The 11,367-nt window shown below is 41.4% G+C and overlaps 1 protein-coding gene across 1 annotated transcript in view; it reads left to right on the forward strand.

The window, feature by feature from the left end:
• LOC108108831 (segmentation protein cap'n'collar) overlaps positions 1-10,813 on the forward strand; it is a 39,817-nt gene extending 29,004 nt beyond the window's left edge. The window contains 5 exon segments of the mRNA XM_041819447.1: positions 4,273-4,710; positions 4,779-4,866; positions 7,643-8,895; positions 8,961-9,048; positions 9,051-10,813. Coding sequence (XP_041675381.1) covers positions 4,273-4,710; positions 4,779-4,866; positions 7,643-8,895; positions 8,961-9,048; positions 9,051-9,481 — 2,298 coding nt within the window. The 3' untranslated portion in view covers positions 9,482-10,813.
• The last annotated feature ends 554 nt before the right edge of the window (positions 10,814-11,367 follow it).

Genomic DNA, 11,367 nt, shown 5'->3' on the forward strand with positions numbered 1-11,367 from the left:
GGGGCGATTTTCTTGGCATATACCGTTAAACGGAAAATGTCATTAGGCGGCTTTTGAGCTTTGTTTTTCCAGCATTTTCTTCACTTGATCCTAGCGCTGCGAATAATCATTATGCAACTTCCTGATCACATTTAATTTGCCATTTGCATTCATTGATGATGCGCTGCAAGGCATGTGCCTACCTGGCAGGTCTCAGGTGTCGTTATGGCAAGCTATGCACGGCGAGAAAACTAATGTTGTTAGGTAGTTTGATTGATTTTAAAGGATATTTTGGAATTCATTCATGTTTTAAAGTTATAAAACACAATATTTTAATGAGTAATTATACAGTATAGCCTGCTGTACCTCTAAGAAAGACTTTTTCTCTTCGTGTATCTCCTGCTAATTGCAATCACTAAGCTAAGCTCTTGAGGCACGTAGTGCAAAGTGTAAAGTGGGGAGGTGTCTCGCTGGAAGGGAGGCGCCTGCGTTCATTACGGACACTTTGTTGTTGATTTTTTGCTCGGGGCTTTTGTTTTTTGTTCGTTTTTTGTGTCGCTTGCAATGCGCCACTTGACTTTTCCGCATGGGGCCGAAGTGTTTATTGAATTCGGTGGCACTTTGCAGCGTTGCCTGCCCCTGTCTCTCTGCCCCTTCGGTGGTTTACCCCCTCTCAACTTGATTGCATCTTTTGAGCCGCTCGACGGCGGTAGCCCCTGCAATTAAATCCCCATTTAGCGCGCGCGAATTACAAAAAAATTTATCTCTTAATGTCCGTCCCTTGCCATTGCCCCCTCCGACCCCCTTTAATCGCCCTCTGCTCTCAGCTTTAATTATGTGAATTTTAAATATTTGCAAAAAGCTTAACGCTGAAAAATCAGCGCAGCACCAGAGAGAAAAAAAACAATTTTTTATTAATTATTTTACAGCATCTCTGTTTTGCTTCGATGTTGTTTTTTCTCTGTTTTTTTGCTGTACGATTTTAATTCAATTTATGTAAACAGTTGGATGGCTGCGGAGGCTTAAGTTGCGACTCGAACTGAGAAACTCAGACTGCGACTGTCATGGGAGGGGGACTTGCGATTTGTGGACAAAACTCACATAAATCAAGTTAATGACAAAAAACACACGAAACTATGTGATGGTAGGGGGGTGTAGAGGGGACTTGCTGGGCCGTTGGCAACAGGGACTAAATTAAGCCATAGAATATAGTCGTTGACGTGGTTAGAGATCGGTGATTCCCGTTGTGCCAAAGATGGTTTGAGGATTTCCTAGAAATATGTTTAACAAATATTGAAAATAATGAGCTTGTTTTGCAGTCTGAACAACGATTTTGGAAGAGCTTTGAGTTTATTAATCAAAAATGTATTTTTTATACTAAATGCACTTGTAGTTGAGTTTGTTTGTTAATCGTTTTCATGTTAAACAGCGATTGGGATGAAAAATTGCCTTGCATTAAATATGTTTTGTAAAAGTTTATTAAAAATAATGATTAAACTTTAAGGTGGTCTTTGGTTGATTCATAAAAAGTTATTAATTGTTTTAAAAATGGGAAAATAAACAAAAAAGGAAACTAGAATTTGTACTTCCCTCTAAGCCCATTTGTAGTTTCAAAAGCCGCTTTAGTTTATTGTCCTAATCTAGCGGAACCTACATGACAACCATTAATGGGATCGACAGTAATGAAATGCTCTTAAATTATAGTAATTCCCCTATCAAATATGCAATCTAATGCATCTTCCTTCACTGTAACGGTTGAGGTGGAATTAGAGGTTCCAAAGAACAGATTCTTGAGGGGCACACAGACAGCAGAAAACCCCCTAGACGATCGCTACATATATGTACCGATCAATATATGTATGTGCGGAGCAAAGAGATATCGGCTACCGTGTCTAAGTTGGCGGTTGGATTTGTTTGCGTGTGAAGCGTAACAAACAATGGCCAACACCAGAAGTTAATGACAAGACAGTGACAATTCAAATTACACATGCGCATTGCGCGCACACTCAGACACACACACACAGATACAGATACACAAAGATACAAGAAATGCCTGCAACTGGCTAAAGTGAACGCCCAATGCTCGTCGCTGGCTCCTACCTGCCTCGTCGCCTCTTACCTGTATTTGCGTTCAGGAGCGTGTTGAGGCATTCATTAGATACACATGGGCATGCGGTTTGAGATACTACTATACAGGTTGTTTGTTCAGCCCTCACTCATACATCTACAAGTGCATCCATCTCGTAGTATCTGTGTGTGTGTGAGTTGCCTTGGCTACTGTCATTCCGTCAGTCAGTCAGTTGGTGCTGGTCAAACGACAACTCAACGTCAACGCGCAAAGGAGTTCGATCTCCCAAATCCAGAATTCTTTTGTCGGAATTTATTGTTCGTTTCGATTTTTCGTTTGCGATCCATATCGGCAATGTCAGTGTCAAAGTGCATCAGCATCAACGTCAGCCAGATATAGGTGTATAGTATCTCTCATCTCTGAAAGATCTTAATTGCACGTCGGCATTTAGCGTTTAAGAAACAAATTGGTGCCGGCAAAAGGAATCGATAAAGGATCGCAGTTCGGGGAATATTTCATGTTCGCAAGTGTGAGTGATGAATATAGTGATATATAAGGATATACGAGGTGTGTTCAAAAAGTAAGGTGACTTTTCAAATTTCTCGGGCAACATATTTTCGATTATCGTTTTTTTTGTTTTGTTATATTGGTACACTCTTCCCTAACATCTGTACCAAGTTTCAATGGAACATCCTCTTTTGTTTGGTTGTGAGAGGCGTAAAGTTACAAGTTGTTTTGCGAGCTCGGCGATTTTTTGCTTTTTTCGGTCTTGGCTCGTCTGGGCTCTTCCATTGGGACGATTGGGCTTTGGTTTCGATATCATAACCATATACCCATGATTCGTCACCAGTTATGACCCTTTTGAGTAAATCTGGGTCGTCGTTGACGTCATTCAACAGCTCTTGAGCGATGCTCATGCGACGGTTCTTTTGCTCAAAATTCAGCAATTTCGGAACAAACTTCGCTGCACACGACTCATACCCAAAACGTTTGAAAAAATTTCATGCCACGAGCCAAGCGATATACCGACATCTTCAGCAACTTCTCTGATAGTGATTCGACGATTTTCCAAAACAATTTTCGTCACTGCTTGAACGTTTTCATCAGTTGTTGACGTGCTTGGGCGTCCAGAGCGAGGCTGGTCATTGGCATCTTCCCGGCCATCTTGGAAGAGTTTGTACCACTTGTACACATTTTTTTTACTCAGAACAGTTTCACCGTATGCCACTGTCAACATTTCAAGTGTTTCAGAGCACTTAATTTTATTTTTTACACAAAATTTGATGCAAATCCTTTGATCCATATTTTTCGATAGCAAAAAATCGCCGAGCTCGCAAAACAACTTGTAACTTTACGCCTCTCACAACCAAACAAAAGAGGATGTTCCATTGAAACTTGGTACAGATGTTAGGGAAGAGTGTACCAATATAACAAAACAAAAAAAACGATAATCGAAAATATGTTGCCCGAGAAATTTGAAAAGTCACCTTACTTTTTGAACACACCTCGTATATAGTAATATAAAGGGATATATAATATATAAAACCTTTACCATATACGCCCACGCTTTGGCTGGCGGAATTAGTTGAATAAATAAATAAACCCACCGGTAATTAACAATAACAAAAGGCAGCCTAATGAAGTCGTAGTAGTAGTCGTCGTCTCACGATTCCCCACCAGCAGCAGACCAGCCCAAGATGCCTGCAAGACTTACAGAGCCGGGCCAGAGAGGAGTCTTAGGAAAACAAAAAACAAAAATAAAACTGGCCAAGAGACCGCTGGCTGAGCTGCTGCGAGCACCCCGAGCACTTGTCAATTTGAAAGATACGAATTTCATTTCAATTCCACATTGATCGATCTGGCAGTCAAATCGCCAGACCGATACATTGTGCACGTTTTTTGGCTTACTACAACAGCAACAGCAACAACAACAGCAACATCAGAGTGTTACCAAGTTGAAGTTGAAGCCGCAGTCGAAGTCAAAGTCTCTGAGACTCTGACAGCCAAGAGATTGTTACTTGTAGCGCAATTTGAATTTGGTTTTTATTGTCTGGCCGGGTTTCTAGAGAATTCCCCTGGCGGATGATTGATCGGTTATTGAGTTATAAGTTTCGTAATTCCGAACCCTTCTCACCTTGTTAATACATCAACGCGGCTAAGCGACGAGCGCCGTATTAATCAATGTCTTTAACCAACCGTCTTCTTGTTCTTCTCTCTACTTGCAGGGCCGCATGACGCGTCTGAATCGCAGCGTTTCGATGGAGCGTCTTCAGGACTTTGCCACCTACTTCAGTCCCATTCCAAGCATGGTGGGCGGGGTATCGGATATGTCACCATATCCTCATCACTATCCCGGTTATTCATATCAGGCGAGTCCCTCGAATGGAGCTCCAGGAACACCTGGCCAGCATGGTCAGTATGGTAGTGGCGCCACTGCTGCCTTGCAGCCACCACCACCACCGCCGCCACATCATGCGGCCATGTTGCATCATCCGAATGCCCCCTTGGGCGACATCTGCCCCACTGGCCAGCCCCACTATGGACACAATCTTGGTTCCGCTGTTACTTCGAGTATGCATTTGACCAACTCCAGTCATGAGGCCGACGGAGCAGCCGCCGCTGCTGCCGCTTACAAGGTGGAGCACGATCTTATGTACTACTCGGTGAGTAATATAAATATTATAAAATATCGTTATAAAGCATTCTATAACTTTCTTTTAATTACCTTTAGAACACCTCTTCGGACATTAACCAAACGGATGGCTTTATCAACTCCATTTTCACCGATGAGGATCTGCACTTGATGGACATGAATGAGAGTAAGTTTTAAAAGTTATTTATTCATCATGAATCCTGAAAAGAACGCTTTAGTGATGGACATCAAGATCAGCTAGCTAGAATTGTTTTTTTCTTTTACTATTTATAAAGAATTTTCATTTAAACAACTAAACATCAAACTAAGGGCAAACATTTCTCTCAGTGCCAAGCTTTCTGCTTGCCAAAAAGTTCTATTCAATTATTAATAAGCTTTTAGGTCCGTTAAGTGGAATGCGCATCGTTGACGAATTCCCCACCTACTAACTGAGAGCTTTGACTCGACAGACTCAAAGCAGAGACTCAGAACAGAGTCAAAAAAGCGCGTGCGCAAGCAGCGACAGAAAAAGTCACTCACTCGCTCACTCACATGCTCACTCGGCTTGTGAGCTTTTTTTACTGTTTATCGTTCTTGTGCGATTAGCATACAAATTTCGTACAATTAGTTCACAGTTTCGCGGGGTAGAAGAGAGTTGAAAGCGCTCAGGTTTCCCGATTGCCACTCGCTTTTAGACGACAAAAAGCAAAAATAATAACAATAAAAAATATAAAAAAAACAACTCACTCAAGAGGCAGGGCGAAAAGCAAAGCGAAAAGAACAGAGCGCGAGGCGAAGGCAAATCAGTCGAACACGAACAATCGAATACGATAGTAAAGTAAATATTAGAACCGACGCGACTCGAAAAAATAATTAAAAAAAAATATCTAAATATATATACATATAAGAGTGTATATACTATATAAATATAACAACGCGCAACGTGCCGTTTACCTAATGTAATTAGCATAACCAATTTGATAATATTATGACGCATTTGCCAGCAGTGTAGAATATATCACAGATATATATGTATATATACATATACCTATATCAGTTTGCTCAGTGAGTTTAATTTGGTGGATGCCGAGCGTTTTAGCAGCATCCCAAAAACGGTGAAAGCAATTCAACAGGTGAGAGTGATCAGAGAAATAGCATAGCATAGTGCTCTGGATCGGTTTTTTTTGTGTTAGGGTGGTTCTGCATATGTTATTTTCGGGTACAACTGTGCTAAAAAAAAAGAAGAGCAAAAGCCCTCTAAAATCATTTTTTTTTGTACTTGTGACCGCGTAACAATTTTTTCATTAGTCATGCCGCACGGCGATCTTTGTTGCTGTTTTTCTGATTCTGATATCAGCAGAACGTTCTCTCTCCCTCTCTCGAGCGGTTTTTTCTTCTATAGAACTTCTCCCTCTCTTGCCCGCTGCCGCCTAATGCCCGCTCAGCAAGTTTTTTTTTTATTATTTGCCCGCCTGTTTGCTGTTTACTATTTTTAAACTGCTGAGTCATCGCTTTTCGAAACAATAACGTTAAAAAAAGCTCAAAGAGCGATAGAGGAGAGTCATATGCATAGTTTGCTAATATCTTAACAGGGCATTGGGAATTATAAGGGGTTGCTGCGGACTTATTGATATTACTGAAACAAAGACGTTCTCAATTTTTGATTTTTGTATTATTTTCACATACGGTTTCTGTTTCTGTTGCTGTTTTTTTTTTGCACATCATGAAACGTGTCACTGGCTTTAACGGTTATCTTTACGGTTTCCGTTATGTCTTGCTTTCGTCGCTGATAACTCTCCTGTTGGCGAACAGTGCACTTTCGTTACAGCGAAAAAGCAATGTCTAACTTTTGGGCTAATTAGAAAACCCTTTTTGGTTATCAGTAAATGGAAAACAAACTAAAAATCCAATCTTTTATTTTGATTATAAAGAAACACATTCAAGTTCATAATGACTAGAAAAGTGTTAGGAAAAGTTTCAACAAAGATTAGGCTTATCAATATTCAAAAGTATGGAGAATAATAATTTGGCTTGTTTATAAAACAAACACTTTTCATTTTAAAGAGCGTGAACCGTACACTCATCTACACTTCGTGCCCCATACAAAGTATCGCATTTTGTCAAGTCATCAATGTTTATGGTTTAAGCTTTGACCTTGCTCCCATAGGGTATAAATACATGAGAGCTCGCCCCAATCAGCTTACGAATTGATTTGACTAATTAACTGCAGGCGCGCAATATGTGAGATTGCACATAGAGATTACGTGTACGACTATATATTTTCTAAGACTAAAATAACCATAAACCTCTTTTGGGCGTGTCATTTTTTTATTTTTCTCTTCGCATGGACTGTGATTAGATATAGTGAGTAGATGATCTGGCTGACTTTTAATCAGGAAGGTGCCACAAAGATGTGGAAATGTGGCCAGGTACATATTTGCGAAACAGCGAAAAAACAACAACAAAAATAATGTAGGAGACGTACACGAGCCGCTCCTCATACTAACACACACGCGCATACAGTCAGTCCTTATCGCACGGATAAGATAAGTCCAGCAGTGAAATATGGAAAATGACTGAACAGTTTTTTCAGTACATATTCTTCTCCTCGTTCCGAACGGCCGGAATTCTAGTCATAAATTTGTGCTGAATAATCGAAGCTGCGAGTGATTCAAGACGTGCCTGGCGATAAGGGCGAAATCTCTAATGAAAACAGTCTACGTGAAGTGGGTCAGCCAAAAAATGAGTACTACTAGCTGAAGAACAAGTTCTATATCGATCGGTGGAAGGGGTAGATTAGGGGAATATTGCAAAACATCATACCATCATCAATTTACCTTTGATTATACCTATAAACTGATAGAGAACTTGTTGGGTTTAGGGGGTATGTACTTGAGTAGTTATAGTTATAGATTATAAATTAATTAAACCTTACTAACTAAACCCCTTCTCCCTCTTTACAGGCTTCTGTCGCATGGTGGACAACAGCACTAGCAACAACTCTTCGGTTCTGGGCTTGCCCAGCAGTGGACATGTTAGCAACGGCTCTGGCAGCTCGGCACATCTCGGGGCGGGAAATCCGCACGGTAACCAGGCTAACGGAGCTGCTGGCGGCGTTAACTCGATGAGCGGTTCAGCTGTGGGCACTGGAGCAGCGGGCATGACCGCTGATCTATTGGCCAGCGGTGGTGCAGGAGCTCAGGGCGGTGCGGATCGCTTGGACGCATCCAGCGATAGTGCTGTCAGTTCGATGGGTTCGGAGCGTGTGCCGTCCCTCTCCGACGGCGAATGGGGCGAGGGCAGTGACTCCGCCCAGGATTATCATCAGGGCAAATATGGCGGCCCCTACGACTTTAGCTACAACAACAATTCGCGGTTGAGTACCGCTACACGACAGCCGCCGGTGGCACAAAAGAAACATCAGCTGTATGGCAAGAGGGATCCCCACAAGCAGACGCCATCGGCTCTGCCACCCACGGTTCCACCAGCAGCTGCAACTGCAGTCCAATCGCAGAACATTAAGTACGAGTACGATGCTGGTTATGCCTCGTCGGGAATGGCCAGCAGTGGCATCAGCGAGCCAGGAGCAATGGGACCCGCTCTTACCAAGGACTACCATCATCACCAGGCCTACGGAATGGGAGCCAGTGGAAGTACCTTCTCCGCTGACTATAATGTTCGCCCATCGCCCAGAACTTCGCAGGATTTGGTGCAACTAAATCACACCTACTCGTTGCCCCAGGGAAGTGGCTCCCTGCCCAGACCCCAGGCTCGCGATAAGAAGCCTCTGGTGGCCACTAAGACCGCTTCGAAGGGATCGAGTGCCGGCAGCAGCAGCAGTGCCGGCGGTAGTAGCAGCAATATGGAGGATGAGCATCTGACACGCGATGAAAAGCGTGCCCGGTCTCTGAACATCCCAATTTCGGTTCAGGACATCATTAATCTGCCCATGGACGAGTTCAACGAGCGATTGTCCAAGTACGACCTAAGCGAGAACCAGTTGTCGTTGATCCGTGACATTCGTCGGCGGGGAAAGAACAAGGTTGCTGCCCAGAACTGCCGGAAACGCAAACTGGACCAGATCTTGACCCTTGAGGACGAGGTGAATGCCGTGGTCAAGCGCAAGACGCAGCTTAATCAGGATCGGGATCATTTGGAGAGCGAGCGCAAGCGCATCTCGAACAAGTTTGCCATGCTGCATCGTCATGTCTTCCAGGTGGGTTAAAACTAAAATATATTTATAGTTTGGAAAAAAAACTAATTCATGTATATATTTTTTAGTATCTTCGTGATCCTGAGGGTAATCCTTGCTCGCCGGCGGACTATAGTCTGCAGCAGGCTGCCGATGGATCCGTTTACTTGCTGCCTCGTGAAAATCCGAGGGCAACAGCACAGCCACGGCTGCCTCCAACGCAGTTTCGTCGGCTAGCGGTGGAAGCTTGAACGGCCATCTTCCCACTCAGGCGCCAATGCATGGCCATCATGGCCAACATGGTATGCAGGCGCAACATGTGGGCAGTGGAATGTCGCAGCAACAGCAGTCGAGGTTGCCGCCTCACCTGCAACAGCAGCAGCAGCAACAGCATCATCTGCAATCGCAGCAACAGCAACCGGGAGGTCAGCAGCAGCAGCAACATCGCAAGGAATGAAAGTACCTGTTGCGAATTGCCGCAACTAAGAGTTGGTTCACTAGCTTCCAGCGCGAGCAGCAGCATCGATCCGAGCAGCAGCAACATGATGAGCAGCAGCAACAGTTCGATTACCGCTACGACATGTTGAACAACAGTTACCTGTACTACTGAGCGGCGATTTGGTTATTCTTTATTCCGGTGTACTCTAGCTGCAACGTGTTGCTGGCAACGTGTTGCTGGCAACGTGTTGATGCACCTGCTGCTGTCGGCCCATTATGGAGCTGTCTCCATTCATCGCACCAATATCCTCCCATTTATGGTTTACTCATTTAGTCAGCATTGATTGTTATTTATTTTTTAATTAATTAATTATTTGAACTCGTCCAGAGTTCGTCTTGCAAGTTGTTGCCCCGTTCATGGAGTGCTAAAGCAAAGCCTTTTACTTAATTGCAATTACTAAAAGAGAAAAACGAAAAACAATACTTGTGATAAATCAGTTCTTCAACTATGAATTCTTGGCGCCCACAAAAAGTAAAAAAAAAAAAAGAAAAGCTGACAGAGAAATGCAGAGAGAGAAACAGATCCGAAATGAATGTAATCAAATATGCTTGAAATGAATTTGTAAATCAGAATCAGAACTAACATTCACAATCAAAACGCATCGTCCAACAATATTTGATGGTGAAATCGTTTACATCTCTATAATATTAGCTTGTAAAATATGAAAACAAATGTATAAATTAGATGTTAGGTACAACACACACACACACGCATACAAAACGATTGTAAAGGTTGGAAAATATTGCTGGACATTTTCATGAATAAGGCCCATAAGACACACTTAGCTGTAGGGTATCATCTAGTGAGAGATACATATATGTAAATCGTTCTAAATTTATAAGGCATTTATCAAAATCCCATTCACAAAAAAAAAAAAAAACACGAAAAGATAACACAAATTAGCGTATCACTTGGAGCTAGCACTTAGCCACTGTAAATACATAACTTAAACTTAGTTAACATTTAACCAACCAGCGCTAGGCTACAGCAACTAAGAGTGTGCTAAACACACTCCTCAAAGAAACTAAAGGAAAAACTAAAAAAAAAAAGGAAAATAAAGAAACGGAAAATAAGTTTAAAAGTTAAAACAATAGCTCTTGCTAGGGCGGCCCTTTAACTGTCCTGGTAATGGCTTAGTCGATAAGCGAGTAAGAGATATTAATATTTAATATTCTTAAACATGTCCTACAGCATAAAGAGTTTAACTTAAAACTAAGCAACAGCTATATGCCTAATGATAATACATAGATACAGATACGATATCAAACTTAAGAGAAACAAAAACAGATCCGCGCGATACGAAAACGAAACAAAAATCTATTGTTAATATAGGCATATGTATTTTAATTGTTGTAATGAATTTCGCGCAAATTTTGGAACTTCAAAACTAAAACTAAAACGAAATTCAATAAAAACAAAAGTGCGCAACTTCAGTAAAAGAAATTATTTGTTGTAAATTGAAATTGAACTAATTACGTAAAATGATGGTACTACTACGCCAACGTACGCATATAAAATACATTAAAAAGAAAGTAAAAACCCTTCGCATGTTCTATTAACATAAATTTTGATTAAAAAGAGTGTTTTTTGTGGAGCCTTTAACCGTCTCTGACAGGACACCTTTTGACCAATCCCCTGTACTTGTATGTCGCTATATATATATATTTGTGTATGTTTCATATGAGAAATTTGTATGCTTTAAAAATGATAAACTTTTCCTCAGCTAAACAAAGAAAACGTCAAAATTAAAGAAAAACCACTACAAAAATAAATCAAAAAGTACTTTCTACTTGGGGGTTTCCCATAACTTGGCATCTCTTTCAGAAATAAATTTGTGATTTACAAACTTATATAATCTTAATTAACACTCCTTAAAAACCCCAATTAAAACACATCAGTTAGTTTCTTTTCTTTCTTCATCTTAACTTATATTCTCCGTCTTTCATTTTCACAATCAGGGCAATGCTTAAATATAAACTTTATCAATCAATCAATCA

Source organism: Drosophila eugracilis, unplaced genomic scaffold (genome assembly GCF_018153835.1).
Source record: "Drosophila eugracilis isolate 14026-0451.02 unplaced genomic scaffold, ASM1815383v1 contig_75, whole genome shotgun sequence".
NCBI lineage: Eukaryota > Metazoa > Arthropoda > Insecta > Diptera > Drosophilidae > Drosophila > Drosophila eugracilis.